The 18620-nt window shown below is 43.5% G+C and overlaps 1 protein-coding gene across 1 annotated transcript in view; it reads right to left on the reverse strand.

Moving 5' to 3' along the window:
• Positions 1-18620, reverse strand: part of clocka (clock circadian regulator a) — a 60776-nt gene that overhangs the window by 6987 nt on the left and 35169 nt on the right. Inside the window, exons 6-21 of the mRNA XM_020492773.2 lie at positions 17168-17230; positions 16890-17038; positions 15044-15135; positions 13361-13450; positions 13032-13152; positions 11328-11441; positions 11060-11178; positions 10819-10901; positions 10341-10447; positions 6921-7068; positions 6704-6785; positions 1553-1697; positions 1351-1445; positions 975-1256; positions 737-895; positions 124-542 (exon numbers count right to left, since the gene is read on the reverse strand). Coding sequence (XP_020348362.1) covers positions 124-542; positions 737-895; positions 975-1256; positions 1351-1445; positions 1553-1697; positions 6704-6785; positions 6921-7068; positions 10341-10447; positions 10819-10901; positions 11060-11178; positions 11328-11441; positions 13032-13152; positions 13361-13450; positions 15044-15135; positions 16890-17038; positions 17168-17230 — 2268 coding nt within the window. The remainder of the gene's footprint in view (positions 1-123; positions 543-736; positions 896-974; positions 1257-1350; positions 1446-1552; positions 1698-6703; positions 6786-6920; positions 7069-10340; positions 10448-10818; positions 10902-11059; positions 11179-11327; positions 11442-13031; positions 13153-13360; positions 13451-15043; positions 15136-16889; positions 17039-17167; positions 17231-18620) is intronic.

Raw genomic sequence — 18620 nt, forward strand, 5'->3', positions numbered from 1 at the left:
TGAGCAACATAAGAACCACACACAAAAAAATGTATGCAAATCCCTTGGGTAATCAATATAGTTATCAGCAACAATCAGCTGCTGAGTGAGAGGAGAATAAACCCTGTTGATGGCATCATGTACCTGATCTGTCCCGAGCGGTCCTGGGCAAAGGTTGCCACAGTAGCAGTGTTGTTGCTGCTGTTCTGAGCCAAGCTGTTGGCTATCTGGACCACATTGGCCTGGTTGGGCTGAGAGATCATCATGGTGTTATAGAGGGAGGCCGGCAGGGCACTCTGCTGGGGCGGCAGAGAGTGAGTCGACCTCACAGAAGACTGTGAGAGGACAGAGCTGGTGTCTTGTAGCTGGTTCTGTTGTTGAGGCTGGGCCTGCTGCTGAGGTTGCCGTTGAACCGTGTGCTGCTGCTGAGTACTGCCCTGCAGGTTGCCTGCAGACACCACCTGACCCTGCATGTTGAGAGCGCCACCTGGCTGCATGGTGGTCCCCTGGGCTAGCTGCACAGAGCTCAGGCTCAGCCCACCTGCACCCTGTTGGAGGAACATCTGCACCAGAGAAAATACCACATGGTAAGACTCTTCTTACATAGAAAAACACAGGCATAATGACACAAGCATGCATGCATCCACACAAATGTAAGCAGACATTTTGGTTCAAGTACCCTTTCCCAGCTCTACATAAGAGGGCCATGGTCAATATAGTGCTGTTCCCGAGACAGACAGCAGGGGGCAGTGCTAACCTGTAGGCCCTGGCCCTGCACCTTCTGGAGCTCCTCCTGGATCTGCCTGAGCTCTTGCTGCTGCCTCTGGATGTTGGCCTCAATCCTCCTGGTCCTCTGCTCCAGCTGATCCTTCAGGTGCTGCATGGCATCCAGCTGGGTGGAGAACTGTACCATGGGCTAGCAAAGATGAAAAATAAGGGATGTTTGTGGCTGGCTCATTATAATTGAAATTACAGTCCTGCGAGAGATTTCTCACCTGGACACTGGGCTGGATCTGCAGCTGCTGCTGTTGTGGCGGTTGCTGCTCTTGTGGCGGTTGCTGCTGCTGTTGTGGTGGTGGTTGCTGCTGTTGTGGTGGTGGTGGTTGCTGCTGTTGTGGTGGTGGTGGCTGCTGTTGTTGTGGTGGTGGTTGCTGCTGTTGCCGTTGTGGTTGTGGTTGCTGCTGCCTCTGCTGTTGCTGTTGATGATGTTGTTGTGAAACAATGGACGGGGCCATGTTCTGCCCTGTATTCTGGGTGTGCTGGGAGCTCATTGATTGCTGTTGGAGACAAACACAGGAACTACATTATGAACCAGATTACTATCAAAAATAAAGATGCGGTGACCGCAAGCGGAAGAAAGCCCACACTGACCTGACTGCTGACGGACGACCTTCGCTGTGATGTCATCTCAATAGCAGAGACGGACTGGCATCCTGGTGTACCCCTGTCTGTCTTTAGCTTAGGTGCTGAGGAGGAAAAAACAAACAACTTACTCTTAGGATCAAAGTAGCTCTCAGAAAGGATGTGACCATAGACAAGATGGATGTAGTGATGTCATATGGTCAGTGCTTACAGGCTGGATTGGAGACGGCTGTGTGGGACGAGGACTTGCGGGAGCTGCGTGAGGAGGTGGAGGGCGTGTGGCTGCGGTCAAATCGCTCCAGGGCCTCCTTCAGGCTGGAGGTGTTGAGCTGGTGTTGAGACTCAGAACCAGAGTCCTGAGATGGAGAGAGCAGAGAGAGAACAGTCAGACTCACTACTACAACTCCCAAACGTTGTTAGGAGACTTTGGAAATACATCCCTCCTTCATCGCATGAGGTAATTACTGATCTAACACAGTTCGATAGGTGAAAACAAAATGTTTTTATATAGTTTTTCCATTTGCACATTGAGCTCACATAATATAATTCAAAAGTATGCATTACGGTGTCTGTAATAAATAATACATTTGGCAAAAACAAATGTAGACATTAATAAATGCATTTCCATAGCTACAACAGTGGGGGAGTGCCAAGATGGAGACACGGTGGATTCAACACAGCGCCCCCTAACAGTCATATAGTGAATATATAAATCATTGTTCACAACCTCTCCAGCAGTAGGAGTTGATGACTTCACACAGCACACTTGAGCTGTCCAAAGCAAAATGAAGTCCCAATCAATCTACTCTGAGCTGATTTATTTTAGGGAAAGCGATTTACAAAAGTACACCTTCAATAGTGAACATTCTAGCAATATGCTGGCTAGCGTTGACAGTATGCAAAAAGAAAGCTACAAAAAGACACTAGCATTCATCTTGCTAGCCTACTGTAGCCATTTTGATCTCTCTTTTGGAGCGTTTGTCTTAAAGGGATAGCGTCCTATTTTCAAATCTTCTCAAAATGACATAGTTTAGAAACAAATGAATGCAATGCAATTCTAAAGAATAGAGTAATGACTTGCATTGCTAAATTATATGATACAGCTTTTAAATACATATCATAATAACCAAATATAGGCAATTTAACAGCTGAATATAGAGAGAAAGCATGGCAAACTTTAGGCCAATGTATTTAAGAACCAAACCATGTCCGGGCCAGTATAAATTATTTTTGGGACACTCGATTTTTGGCCAACTTGGCAGAACATGGCCCTATCCATATTTTAACAACAAAAACAGCAACATCATCAACAGCAACAGCAGAGAATGCCAAGAGTGTGCAAAGCTGTCATCAAGGCAAAGTGTGGCTACTTTGAAGAATCTCAAAATGTAAACTCAGCAAAAAAAGACATGTCCTCTCACTGTCAACTGTGTTTATTTTCAGCAAACTTAACATGTGTAAATATTTGTATGAACATAACGAGATTCAACAACTGAGACATAAACTGAACAAGTCCCACAGAAATGTGACTAACAGAAATGGAATAACGTGTCCTTGAACAAGGGGGGGTCAAAATCAAAAGTAACAGTCAGTATCTGGTGTGGCCACCAGCTGTATTAAGTACTGCAGTGCATCTCCTCCTCATAGACTGCACCAGATTTGCCAGTACTTGCTGTGAGATGTTACCCCACTCTTCCACCAAGGCACCTGCAAGTTCCCGGACATTCCTGGGGGGAATGGCACTAGCCCTCACCCTCCGATCCAACAGGTCCCAGATGTGATCAATGGGATTGAGATCCGGGCTCTTCGCTGGCCATGGCAGAACACGTAACATTCCTGTCTTGCAGGAAATCACACAAAGAACGAGCAGTATGGCTAGTGGCATTGTCACGCTGGAGGGTCATGTCAGGATGAGCCTGCAGGAAGGGTACCACATGATGGAGGAGGATGTCTTCCCTGTAACGCATAGCGTTGAGATTGCCTGCAATGACAACAAGCTCAGTCCGATGATGCTGTGACACACCGCCCCAGACCACGATGGAGCCTCAACCTCCAAATAGGTTCCGCTCCAGAGTACAGGCCTCGGTGTAACGCTCATTCCTTCGACGATAAACGCAAATTCGACCATCACCCCTTTGTGCCCATAGGCGACGTTGTTGCCAGTGATGTCTGGTGAGGACCTGCCTTACAACAGGCCTAGAAGCTATCAGTCCAGCCTCTGCCTATTGCGGACATTCTGAGCACTGATGGAGGGATTGTGCATTCCTGGTGTAACTCAGGCAGTTGTTGTTGCCATCCTGTACCAGTCCCACAGGTGTGATGTTCGCATGTACCGATCCTGTAAAGGTGTTGTTACACGTGGTCTGCCACTGCGAGGACGATCAGCTTTCCGTCCTGTCACCCTGTAGCGCTGTCTTAGGCGTCTCACAGTACGGACTTTGCAATGTATTGCCCTGGCCACATTTGCAGTCCTCATGCCTCCTTGCAGCATGCCTAAGGCACATTCACGAAGATGAGCAGGGACCCTGGGCATCTTTCTTTTGGTGTTTTTCCAGAGTCAGTAGAAAGGCCTCTTTTAGTGTCCTCAGTTTTCATAACTGTGACCTTAATTGCCTATCGTCTGTAAGAAGTTAGTGTCTTAAAGACCATTCCACAGGTGCATGTTCATTAATTGTTTATGGTTCATTGAACAAGCATGGGAAACAGTGTTTAAACCCTTTACAATGCAGATCTGTGAAGTTACTTGGATTTCTACAAATTATCTTTGAAAGACAGGGTCCTGAAAAACGGACGTTTCTTTTTTTGTTGAGTTAATAAAATATATTTAGATTTGTTTAATAGTCTTTTGGTTATTACATGATTCCACATGTGTTATTTCAGAGTTTATATGTCTTCACCATTATTCCACAATGTAGAAAAAAAAAAAAACTTGAATGAGTAGGTGTGTCCAAACGTTTGACTGTGTGTGTGTGTGTGTGTGTGTGTGTGTGTGTGTGTGTGTGTGTGTGTGTGTGTGTGTGTGTGTGTGTGTGTGTGTGTATGCATGTACTTGTGTACGTATGTACATTTAAAAACTCAGTTTTTCACAATTACTGACATTTCATCCTAGTAAAAATTCCATATCTTAGGTCAGAATGTGAAATGTCAGAATAATAGTAGAGAGAATGATTTATTTCAGCTTTTATTTATTTCATCACATTGCCAATGGGTCAGAAGTTTACATACACTCAATTTGTATATGTAAAATAAAACCATTTATTTGGCAGCATTGCCTTTAAATGGTTGAACTTTTCAGATCTGCCCAAAAATTTTCTATAGTATTGAGGTCAGGGCTTTGTGATGGCCACTCCAATACCTTGACTTTGTTGTCCTTCAGCCATTTTGCCACAACTTTGGAAGTATGCTTGGGGTCATTGTCCATTTGGAAGACCCATTTGCAACCAAGCTTTAACTTATACTTATTTTCCACCATAATTTGCAAATAAATTCATTAAAAATCCTACAATGTGATTTTCTGGATTTTTTCTTCTCATTTTGTCTGTCATAGTTGAAGTGTACCTATGATGAAAAGTACAGGCCTCTCTCATCATTTTAAGTGGGTGAACTTGCACAATTGGTGGCTGACTTTTTTGCCCCATTGTATGTAGGTACAGTCGTGGCCAAAAGATTTGAGAATGACACAAATATAAATTTTCACAAAGTCTGCTGCCTCAGTTTGTATGATGGCAATTTGCATATACTCCAGAATGTTATGAAGAGTGATCAGATGAATTGCAATTAATTGCAAAGTCCCTCTTTGCCACTGAATCCCCCCAAAAAACATTTCCACTGCATTTCAGCCCTGCCACAAAAGGACCAGCTGACATCATGTCAGTGATTCTCTCGTTACACAGGTGTGAGTGTTGACGAGGACAGGGCTGGAGATCACTCTGTCATGCTGATTAAGTTTGAATAACAGACTGGAAGCTTCAAAGGGAGGGTGGTGCTTGGAATCATTGTTCTTCCTCTGTCAGAAATGGTTACCTGCAAGGAAACACGTGTCGTCATCATTGCTTTGCACAAAAAGGGCTTCACAGGCAAGGATATTGTTGCAAGTAAGATTGCACCTAAATCAACCATTTATCGGATCATCAAGAACTTCAAGGAGAGCGGTTCAATTGTTGTGAAGAAGGCTTCAGGGCGCCCAAGAAAGTCCAGCAAGCGCCAGGACCGTCTCCTAAAGTTGATTCAGCTGCGGGATCGGGGCACCACCAATGATGGCAGCAGGCAGGTGTGAGTGCATCTGCTGGCCTGGTGTCAAGAAGGGCAGCTAAGAAACCACTTCTTTCCAGGAAAAACATCAGGGACAGACTGATAGTCTGCAAAAGGGATTGGACTGCTGAGGACTGGTGTCCATTTCTGATGAATCCCCTTTCTGATTGGGGCATACGGAAAAAAGGAGTGGGCTCACTCACAATTTTGCCTATGAACACAGCCATGAATAAAGAATGGTACCAACACATCCTCCGAGAGCAACTTCTCCCAACCATCCAGAAACAGTTTGGTGATGAACAATGCCTTTTCCAACATGATGGAGCACCTTGCCATAAGGCAAAAGTGACAACTAAGTGGCTCGGGGAACAAAACATCGATATTTTGGGTCCATGGCCAGGAAACTCCCCAGACCTTAATCCCATTGAGAACTTGTGGTCAATCCTCAAGAGGCGGGTGGACAAACAAAAACCCACAAATTCTGACAAACTCCAAGCATTGATTATGCAAGAATGGGCTGCCATCAGTCAGGATGTGGCCAAGAAGTTAATTGACAGCATGCCAGGGCGGATTGCAGAGGTCTTGAAAAAGAAGGGTCAACACTGCAAATATTGACTCTTTGCATCAACTTCATGTAATTGTCAATAAATGCATTTTACACTTATGAAATGCTTGTAATAATACTTCAGTATTCCATAGTAACATCTGACAAAAATATCTAAAGACACTGAGGCAGCAAACTTTATGAAAATTAATATTTGTGTCATTCTCTAAACTTTTGGCCGCGACTGTATGTATGTATATACATGTATATATATATATACATTTTTCTTTTTATCAATCTTATTTCCTGATAGTTGCTGGTTGAAAAAACAATCTAGCATTAAAATGTACCAGAGGCCACCAAACTAGAGCTTGTAACACCCCCATCCCAGCCCGGGGGAGCCTGGTTGGCTATTTTCTACTTGGCTGGCTTCTCCATGTGCCTGTGGAAAACACCCTCATCATTAACGAAACTCAGCCCCGTCTTTATCCCCTAAACTGAATTCTGATTGCCCATGCTCAGGAGTCGGCGAGACGAGCTCTCATGTTAGTCTCATAAATGTCTCACCTTATCTACCGCAAAGATTTCTGGCGGCGGTGACTCAACAATCCCCAGCTCCCTGCGCTGTTCAGCCCTTACCTCAGCATAGCTGCAACACAACAGTGAAAGAGGGTTATGAACATCCTAACACAATGCAATACTACTGGTTATCCATAGTATGACAGACATACTTCTTGTGAAATATACATACGAATATCATTATTATTGATTGGCCGATTTATACCTGACGACAGTGTGCGTACAGACGATGAACTCGGGCCTTGAGTTCCACTGGTGGTAGGTGATGTAGTAATGAGTCTGGAGCCAGATCCACTGCTGCCCTTTGGTGAGAAACCTGTAGTAGCACGACTTCCCCTTCCCATACTGCATTACTGAAGAAGAGAGAGAGAGGAGTGAACTGATGTCACAGATATGGACATGGGACAGGAAAACACAAACACATTCATAAAATGTGTACCCACTGTGACTATTAAAACCTACCCTAACCAGAAACCGTTTGCAACTTCCGGCGCCGACAGAGATGGCCGCCTCGCTTCGCGTTCCTAGGAAACTATGCAGTATTTTGTTTTTTTACGTGTTATTTCTTACATTGCTACCCCAGGTAATCTTAGGTTTCATTACATACAGTCGGGAGGAACTACTGAATATAAGAGCAACGTCAACTCACCATCATTACGACCAGGAATACGACTTTCCCGAAATGTATCCTGTGTTTTGCCCACCACCCAGGACAATGGATCGGATCCCAGCCGGCGAACCAAAACAACGTCGCCGTAAAAGGGGCAAACGAAGCGGTCTTCTGGTCAGGCTCCAGAGACGGGCACATCGCGCACCACTCCCTAGCATACTACTCGCCAATGTCCAGTCTCTTGACAACAAGGTTGATGAAATCCGAGCAAGGGTAGCATTCCAGAGAGACATCAGAGACTAATGTTCTTTGCCTCACGGAAACATGGCTCACTCGAGACACGCTATCGGAGTCGGTACAGCCAGCTGGTTTCTTCACGCATCGCGTCGACAGAAACAAGCATCTTTCTGGTAAGAAGAGGGGCGGGGGGGTATGCCTTATGATTAACGAGACGTGGTGTGATCATAACAACATACAGGAACTCAAGTCCTTCTGTTCACCTGACTCACAATCAAATGTCGACCGCAATATCTACCTAGAGTATTCTCTTCGATTATAATCACATCAATATATATTCCCCCCCAAGCAGACACATCGATGGCCCTGAACAAACTTTATTTGACTCTATGTAAACTGGAAACCACATATCCTGAGGCTGCATTCATTGTAGCTGGGGATTTTAACAAGGCTAATCTGAAAACAAGACCCCCTAAATTCTATCAGCATATCGATTGTGCAACCAGAGCTGGTAAAACCCTGGATCATTGTTATTCTAACTTCCGCAACGCATATAAGGCCCTCCCCTGCCCTCCTTTCGAAAAAGCTGACCACGACTCCATTTTGTTGCTCCCAGCCTTTATCCAGAGACTAAAACAGGAAGCTCCCGCGTTCAGGTCTGCTCAACGCTGGTCCGACCAATCTGATTCCACACTTCAAGACTGCTTCAATCACGTGGATTGGGGTATGTTCCGCATTGCATCCAACAACAACATTGACGAATACGCTGATTAGGTGAGCGAGTTCATTAGCAAGTGCATCGGCGATGTCGTACCCACAGCAACTATTAAAACATTCCCATCCAGAAACCGTGGATTGATGGCAGCATTCGCGCGAAACTGAAAACGCGAACCCCTGCCTTTAACCAGGGCAAGGTGACCGGAAACATGACCGAATAAAAACAGTGTAGCTATTCCCCCCGCAAGGCAATCAAACAAGCTAAGCGTCAGTATAGAGACAAAGTAGAGTCGCAATTCAACGGCTCAGACACAAGAGATATGTGGCAGGGTCTACAGTCAACCACGGATTACAAAAAGAAAACCAGCCCCATCGCAGACCAGGATGTCTTGCTCCCAGACAGACTAAATAACTTCTTTGCTCGCTTTGAGGACAATACAGTGCCACTGACACTGCCCGCTACCAAAACCTGTGGACTCTCCTTCCCTGCAGCCGACGTGAGTAAAACATTTAAACGTGTTAACCCTCGCAAGGCTGCAGGCCCAGACGTCATCCCCAGCCGCGTCCTCAGAGCATGCGCAGACCAGCTGTCTGGTGTGTTTACGGACATATTCAATCAATCCTTATCCCAGTTTGCTGTCCCCACATGCTTCAAGAGGGCCACCATTGTTCCTGTTCCCAAGAAAGTTAAGGTAACAGAGCTAAACGACTACCGCCCCGTAGTACTCACTTCTGGACCATATCACCTCAACCTTACACTCTAGACCCACTTCAATTTGCTTACCGCCCCAATAGATTCACAGACGATGCAATCGCCATCGCACTGCACACTGTTCTATCCCATCTGGACAAGAGGAATACCTACGTAAGAATGCTGTTCATTGACAATAGCTCAGCATTCAACATCATAGTACCCTCCAAGCTCATCATTAAGCTCAAGGCCCTGGGTCTGAACCCGCCATGTGCAACTGGGTCCTGGTAGGTAGTAAACAACATCTCCACTTCGCTGATCCTCAACACAGGAGCCCCATAAGGGTGCGTGCTCAGCCCCCTCCTGTACTTCCCGTTCACCCATGACTGCATTGCTACGCACGCCTCCAACGCCTCCTCTCACTCAACGTCAACAAAACAAAGGAGCTGATCGTGGACTTCAGGAAACAGCAGAGGAAACACGCCCCTATCCACATCGACGGGACCGCATTGGAGAAGATGGAAAGCTTCAAGTTCCTCGGCGTACACATCACTGACGATCTGAAAGGGTCCACTCACATAGACATTGTGGTGAAGAAGGCGCAACAGCGCCAGGAATTTGGCTTGGCACCTAAAACCCTCACATATTTTAATAGATACACAAATGAGAGCATCCTGTCGGGCTATATCACCGCCTGGTACGGCAACTGCATCACCCGCAACCGCAGGGCTCTCCAGAGGGTTGTGCAGTCTTCCCCCCCGTGTCACTGGGGGAATACTACCTGCCCTCCAGGACACCTACAGCACCCAATGTCACAGGAAGGCCAAAAACATCATCAAGGACAACCACGTGAGCCACTGCCTGTTCACCCCTCTATCATCAAGAAGGTGAGGTCAGTACAGGTACATCAAAACTGGGAACAAGAGACTGAAAAAAAGCTTCTATCTGAAGGCCATCAGACTGTTAAATAACCATCACTAGCTGGCTTCCACTCGGTTACACAACCCTGCACCTTAGAGGCTGCTGCCCTATATACACAGACATGGAATCACTGCCCACTTTAATAATGGAACACTAGTCACTTTAATAATGTTTAATTAAATGTTTACATAATGCTTTACTAATCTCATATGTATATAATGTATGCTATTTTACTGTATTTTAGTCAATGCCACTCCGACATTGCTCATTCTAATAATTATATATTTCTTAATTCCATTCTTTTACTTTTAGATTTGTGTGTATTGTTGGATACAACTGCACTGTTTGAGCTAGGAACACAAGCATTTCACTACAACATCTGCTAAATATGTGTATGTGACCAATACAATTTGATTTGAAATACACAAATGTGACAGAAATGTACTTACAGTGTTCGTGGCATTTGGCCAGTGACTCCAGGTCATCCACGTGGTAGTAGTCATAACCAGATGTACCCAGAACCTCAAACGGCAGGTAACCTATTATGGGCGGAGCCCTGGGGAGGTAACAATGTCATTAAAATGATAGCACAACCCATTCAAAGACAATAATATACAGTTTATCACCCTGTAAAGCAGTTATAATAACACATCAAAAACACACAAAACAATGCATTACCCTCTGGACCTGGTATCTACAGAGGACAGTATAATAAAGGTTTTCAGTGGCAGTGAAACACTACGTACTCTTTCTAGTGTTGTTGCTCAAAAACAGTTGAGACTGACTGGCCCAGAGAGAGCACAGCAGCCAGCTAATTTGATTTGAGATGAACCTAACACTCTAGTTTCAAACAGGTAGAGGCTAACTCACTCGAACATGACATAGGCAAGTAAACACACAGACATGGCTATAGACAGCACACATTACCTGTGGTCCAAGAAGAGGAACTTCCATTCTAAGCTGTGTCTGGAGGTGAATTCTTCATTGGGTTCTTCCACAGTGCACATCTCCTGTGGGTGAGTGAGGAAAAACTAGATGTTTACTTCTTATACAAAGGAAATCATTTACAAGGCTGTCACTTAGGAAACTTTACAGTACAGCATTTGACATACCTGGTTACCTAGCTACCTACATATGCAGTCTGTAATATACTGTATAAGTGTCTTACCTTAATAAACTGTGGTTTAGCTAATCTCACAGTCGCTATGAAACAGACTCGGTCCTCAAAAGCGGGCCGGAGTGAACGCTGGATCACCCCTTCCAAGCCGTTTCGAGTTGAGTTAGGTACTTTGGGAGAAAGAGAAAATAAAGATTGGGACAGACCAAAAGGCAACAGTGACTAAGTGCATTTATGGTCACAAACTAAATACAGAGCAACAACATGTGTACACATTCCAAGCCTATTTTCCCATAAATCAATATAAAATAAAACTTACCATTATTCAGGGCCTTGAAGTTTCCGATGAACTTGACGTACTCGTACACAGGGGGAGCTTTAGGGTCAATCGTCCCTCTGAGCATGTGGCAACAGAATTCTAACTGGTTTTTAGCTGAAAACAAATTAATTATACAATAAAACAGTACAAATAAACTCATGGGTACATCTAACTCTGAAAAAATGATCTGCTTATGCTGTGGCCAAAGAAACTTGACTATGACGCTACTTTAGCTAATATGGTGACAGCGATATAGGCTGTGTGTAGCGGTTATGATCTGGTTAGGCTTGGAAATATATATTTTTTTACACCTATAGCTGATATTTACACCTATAGCTGACATATAGCTGATGTGCATTGAAGTCCACAAACAAAGAGAAAAGGTGAGAGGAAGAGAGCGCATGGTTGCGAGAAGGAATACAACGTGGCTGCTCTTAAAGTGAACTGTGTTTACATGTGATCAGGAGTGTATACATTCTGCCGATTCAGTTTAAAAACATTTCTTAAAATGGCAGCAAGCGGAATGAGCAGAGTTAAACATACCTCAATTTGTCTAATAGAAACTGTCGTTTGCAACTGTTGGACTAACAATTACACTCTAGATCAGCTAGATGCAAGCAAGAGTGTGCAAGGCGGTATTGAATGTGTCACTATCTGTCCGTGTCTTACTGTCTGTCACCTAAAAATATCTCGACCTGTATGCACCTATGTTGTAAACTTTGATTCACAGGTCGAATTGCTGCAAATAAACTACTACTAAAGGGCACCAATAAGAAGAAGAGACTTGCATGGGCCAAGAAACACGAGCAATGGACATTAGACCAGTGGAAATCTGTCCTTTGGTCTGCTGAGTCCAAATTTTATATTTTAGGTTCCAACTGCTGTGTCTTTGTGAGACACAGAGTAGGTGAACGGGATTAACTCCGCATGTGTGGTTCCAACCTTGAAGCATGGAGGAGGAGGTGTGATGGTGTGGGGGTGCTTTTTCTGGGGACACAGTCTGTGATTTATATAGAATTCAAGGCACACTTAACCAGCATGGCTACCACAACATTTTGCAACAATATGCCATCTGGTTTGCACTTAGTGGGACTATCATTTGTTTTTCAACAGGACAATGACCCCAAATGACCCACACCTCCAGGCTGTGTAAGAGTTATTTGATCAAGAAGGAGAGTGATGGAGTGCTGCATCAGATGACCTGGCCTCCACAATCACCTGACCTCAACCCAATTGAGATGGTTTGGGATGAGTTGGACAGCAGAGTGAAGGAAAAGCTGCCAAGTAGTGCTGAAGATATGTGGGAACTCCTTCATCCTCCCTCTTCATAAACGGCACCGACCGCCACTGATATGCACATACATTTATACTGACTCTACACACACCCACTCACATACAAGCTACAGCTACTCTGTTTATCTTATATCCTGTTGCTTAGTCACCTTACTCCTATACATACAGTATCTAGCTCCATCAAACCTGTATCCCTACACATTGTAAATATGGTATTGGAGCTGACCCTGTATATAGTATGCTTACTTACTTACTTATTGTGTTCTTCATATTTCTTCTTATTTCTCATGTGTTTTTTCTAGTATTACATTGTTATTGATTATTGCATTGTTGGGTTTTGAGTTTGCTAGAAAGGCATTTAACTGCACTTGTGCATGTGACATTAAAACTTGAAACAGCTCCAGTACTTACTCTTGAGATACTCAGGCGTTAGCGTCTCGCCCTCCAGTATGTGAGACGACAGGGCTTTATACACGTCTGAATGTTCCCCCAGGGGCAGGAAGTTCAATAGGTTCTGATCCACCAGGTCAGACTGAAACACACACACAGATGTCAACCTAAGTCATGTATGTCAACCTTGGTCATGTATGTCAACTGTCGTCATGCATGTCAACCGTCGTCACGCATGTCAACCGTCGTCACGCATGTCAACCGTCGCCACGCATGTCAACCTTTAGTAATGCATAACAACAACCTTACATAGCCATTAAGTAATGTGTATGGACAGAATTAATACTCACAGGAAGATGTTCCAGTAGAGATGTAACACTCTCTGAGACATAGATTATGTTCCCGTCAGTCATAATTGCTAGGAAGAAGCCATCTAACGCCTAACAGATACAAAACAGTTATTAAAGCACCATCTACTTGCAGTATAGAGTATTACTAAGTAAACTATGTAGAAAAAATGGTACCATTGCGGTTAACTTTAAACTTGAATAGTCCTTGGTGTGTTAAACCAATCAACAATGACGTCCAAAAAACGAAGGGTGGTTTGCAAATATTCCTTCTTTTTTTTTAACCTATACAGTGGACCTGTTTTAACCCACACACTTTTCTCTCTTGCTTACACAGCAGACAGGGGGAAAAATAAAAATCACACAGACGTTTCATTGTCAACCTTCTTCAGTAAACTATGAACAAAAACATGTTCAGAATGTTGTTATTGCTACTTGACATCCTTTTTGACTGACATACTTTATTTGTACACTGAACAAAAATATAAAATGCAACATGTAGTGTTGGTCCCATGTTTCATGAGCTGAAATAAAAGATCCTAGAACTGTTCCATACGCACAAAAAGCGTATTTCTCTCAAATTTGATGCACAAATTTGTTTACATCTCTGTCAGTGAGCATATCTCCTTTGCCAAGATAATCCATCCATCTGACAGGTGTGGCATATCAAGAAGCTGATTAAACAGCACGATCATTACACAGGTGCACCTTGTACTGGGAACAATAAAAGGCCACTCGAAAAATGTACAGTTTTGTCACACAATTCCACAGATGTTTCAAGTTGAGGGAGCGAGCAATTGGCATGCTGACTGCAGGAATGTCCACCAGAGTAGTTGCCAGAGAATTTAATGTTCATATCTCTACCATAAGCCGCCTCCAACGTTGTTTTAGAGAATTTGGCAGTACATCCAACCGGCCTCACAACCGCAGACCATGTGTATGGTGTCGTGTGGGCGAGTGGTTCGCTGATGTCAACATTGTGAACAGAGTGCCCCATGGTGGAGGTGGGGTTATGGAATGGACAGGCATAAGCTAGGGACAACAAACACAATGGCATTTTATCAATGGCAATTTGAATGCACAGAGATACCGTGACGAGATTCTGGAGGCCCATTGTTGTGCCATTCATCTGCCGCCATCACCCGATGTTTCAGCATGATAATGCACAGCCCCATGTCACAAGGATCTGTACACAATTCCTGGAATGTCCCAGTTCTTCCACGGCCTGCATACTCGCCAGACATGTCACCGATTGAGCGTGTGTGGGATGATCTGGATCGACGTGTACAACAGCGTGTTCCAGTTCCTGCCAATATCCAGCAACTTCGCACCGCCATTGAAGAGGAGTGGGACAAAATTCCACAGGCCACAATCAACAGTCTGATTAACTCTATGTGAAGGAGATGTCTTGCTGCATGATGAAAATGGTGGTCACATCAGATACTGACTGGTTTTCTGATCCACGCCCCTACCTTTTTAAGGGATACTTATCTGTATTCCCAGTCATGTGAAATCCATAGATTAGGGCCTAATGAATTTATTTCAATTAACTGATTTCCTTATATGAGCTGTAAATCAATATAATCTTCACAATTGTTGCATTTATATTTTTGTTCAGTATAGATCCTACTTAGTGAAAGGATGTGCAATCTACTGCACTTTGAGTGTGTTGACTGCCACTCTCACCTCCAGCATCAGCTGTGTGAACTCTTCATTACTAAGAAAAGGAGGTTTCCAGTCCTGTCGGATCTCACTTGACTCTGACTGCGCAGCGATTTCTGACAGGGAGAGACACAGATTGAGTAATTCACATCAGTGATTCCCCTGACAGCTTGGTTAATACTAGGGGTTGGAACCGGTTCAGGGAACAGTCCCGAAAACTGGACAAAATGTTTTTCCGAAGAACAGAACCAGAACCGAGAACGAAAGTGATGTATCCATGATCTGAATCGGCACGTTTCATCACAATATTGTTTTGCACGTTCGTTTTAGAACAGACGCCCAGATGAGCATTCTACTCTATGCAGTCTTAACAGGTGGGGATGACGATCTCGTCTAAAGTGCATTACTGTGCCGATGGCATTTCAAAAGGAGGCAAATAATTAGTAGGACATTTTTTGTCATCATTGTAATGTCGCCAGATTGACTTTAGATGTGGCATAACTTTAGCTAGCTAGCTACGATTGAGGGGAGGGCACCGACATTTTAGCCAGCTTAAAGTTACCATTGCTAGATATTTCTGACCAACTTTGCAGGCTCTTGCCAACATTGCCATTTCTATAAAGTAAATTTGATGACATCATAATGCCAATGTTGTTTTCTACAAATTATTTGTCTACTTTAGCAATGTCATCGTATTTCTAGGCCACTATAGTGTAATTTTGACGAAACAGTCATTAGCCCCCGTTCAGGAAGACTAAGCAATAACCATCAGTAGGATATCAATATGCTGCAGCATCTGTAGAACCTTGATAGCAATGGCAATGACGCGACAGAGTGACGGAGGTACAACCCATGAATACTGTTCCGGAACAGAACCATTATTTTAAAAGCATGGGAACTGTTCTCCAGTCCCACGCAAAACACAACAAAGCGCCCATGCAAAGAAACTTATTCTAGTGTTTGTCTGCCTACCAGCTGAAAATCTTTGCCAGTGTGTGTAAGCTACCGGCCCCTCCCCCTCCTTCTAAAGCATGCATAGTCTACTGTAGTTACGGACGTTACAGCCGTGATTTAGAAATTAGGGAGAGAGATTTTTAATTACAGAACAACAAATTAACTTTTTTCACATGCGATTTAAGGATACTATAGTTACAGCATCATGTTTCACATTGGATTTATTAACTACAAAAAAAGTTATTTTAATTTTAATTCTGGTGCTTCTTTGCACACACAAGCTTGTTAGCTAGCTAGCTCTGGTCTAGCTCTTGACAACTCTAGACGGCATTATGAGTAATGTAATGGAACTGAGAGTCATGATCAAGGGCTAGCTCTGGTCCACCGTCAGTTAAGCCAAATCTCTGAAGTTCAAAGACATTCAAAGTTCCTTCATAGAAGCCGCTCCTCCGTAGGTATAATTCTGTGGGCTTAATTCAGATATTATACGCCATAATTACAAGATGCCCAGCACTTCATGCCCAGTGCTCTCCTCACCCGCCAAATTTCAGTCGCATGTTGCACCCTACACTACACTTGTCTGTCCAATGTATGTATGCACATTGCTTGCCCGCTCCATAGCAAGCTGCTCTATCCATTTGTGAAGTGATTTATTGTCAAACTAAATGTTTAAAAAAAATTCTAAAATCTGAGGTTTAAGAAGGAACAATATAAACAGTTAATTTTTTGGTGTTCGAACCAGTTCAGATCTTTATTTTGCTGGTCGGAACAGTGGAATGGAATTTTAAAAAATTAAGATTCTGTTCAGAACAAAACTAATGGAAAATTATTTTGGTTCCCTGGTTAAAACACTGAAATGTTCCTATTTTTCCAGACATGTTGATGTCCAAGGGCTAGAAGGAGGAGAGGTCCATACCTTTATGCTTGCGCAGGAAATCGATGCTCTTCTGTAAGATGGTAGACTTGTCCATCTTCCGAGTGTTGCCTGGCAACATGGTAGCCAGCTCCTTGATGAGGACATTGAACTGGTCTCTGCGCTTCTTCTCAGACTTGTTACGGGATACTCTGGAGGGTTGGACATGAGAAAGATAAGAATACACATACTAAGATGCTAACAAAAACAACACAATGATCAAACTAAGCCTTTGTTCAGAGTTCCCTTTAATGGAGTGCTTGAGCTTATGAAGACCTCACCGTTTTGCTTTGTCCTTTTCATCTTCTTCCATTAACCCATCAAAGATACTGCTTGCGTCATCCCTGCAAAACAAACAACCAACCAACCAGTCAAACAAGATCCTCCAATCCTAAACCTCTACTCAATAAAGACCAGCCAATCAAATACCACAGCCCCAAAACAATTTAAAATACATTTATTTAAACTAACTTTACATTTACTTACACTTAAATAATGTCAGAGGAATAATATAAAACATTTATTCAATTACAGACCAGAACAACAACAAAAAACTTGACAATGGCATTACAAAATAATTATTTTGGGCCAAATATAAGAGGTGCAGATATCATTGGCCAGACTGCTACCTCAGCCCAAGCAGTAGAGGGCAGTGCCAGGCTCAGTCTATATTTAGACAGAGACTTGTGCTCTTTGACTCAGCTGGTATTGAGGAACAATGTCTGGGGATGTGACTCATTTGCCTTGGAAGGGAGAACCTTTTGCTTACTCAGCCGACTAAGACTGATATCACTAAAGTACGTCAAATTGTCATTATTAGGACCTTGACAAGTAGCATTGGCAATGTTCTGCCTGCAGTTAGAAAATAATCATAAGTACAGTGTGTCAGCATGGATGAGACCTATTGAAGCCTATGGCGCTGTGTATTTGTGCCAATATGCATGTAGCTGTGTATACGTGCCAATATGCATGTAGCTGTGTATTCGTGCCAATATGCATGTAGCTGTGTATACGTGCCAATATGCATGTAGCTGTGCGTGTGTGTACATGCAGTAGATGTTAATATGTACACCTCCAAGAAAATATTTTAAAGTGCTTGACTGTCCATCTACATGCATAGCATGCGTGGATATGGTCAAGATGAGGGGTCACTGTGCTCCTCAGTCCTTCCAGCCAGTACCATAAAGGTTTATTGGCCAACCGGAGTCACTTCTGAGGTATATTGTCACTCCACACTTCAACAATCATTCATTAAATCACTGACCAAGATTCCTTGGAGGGGGAAAATCATGCTAATGCAAATGCGTGCTGATTTAAGCATGTGCCATTCTGTGGAATGAGGTACACTGGCACGCTTTCTGTATGTGTGCATCTATCCCAATATTTTCCAATATTTTCCCTTATGCATTTTGGTGCATGCTGTGTGAGTATGAGATTAATGTTTTGTGTGAGTGTGTGTGTTTTTAACCCCAGAATTGCTACGATCAAATCAGCTTCAAATTACACTCACCAAAGATATTTTTAGATGAAGCCATTAACATCAACAATGTAGAAACCTGATGATTTAATATCAAAACAACAAATGCTGCAATAAAGATCCAGTAAAAACAAGCACACATCCACTGACAGATAAGTACAGCCAGGCTCTGGCTTATCATGAACCCTAATGGTGTTTGCTCTCATATGAGAATGAATGGGACTCCGAAGAAATGCGAACTGATATTTACATTCCAA

This window comes from Oncorhynchus kisutch, linkage group LG10 (assembly GCF_002021735.2).
Source record: "Oncorhynchus kisutch isolate 150728-3 linkage group LG10, Okis_V2, whole genome shotgun sequence".
NCBI classification, from domain to species: Eukaryota; Metazoa; Chordata; class Actinopteri; order Salmoniformes; family Salmonidae; genus Oncorhynchus; species Oncorhynchus kisutch.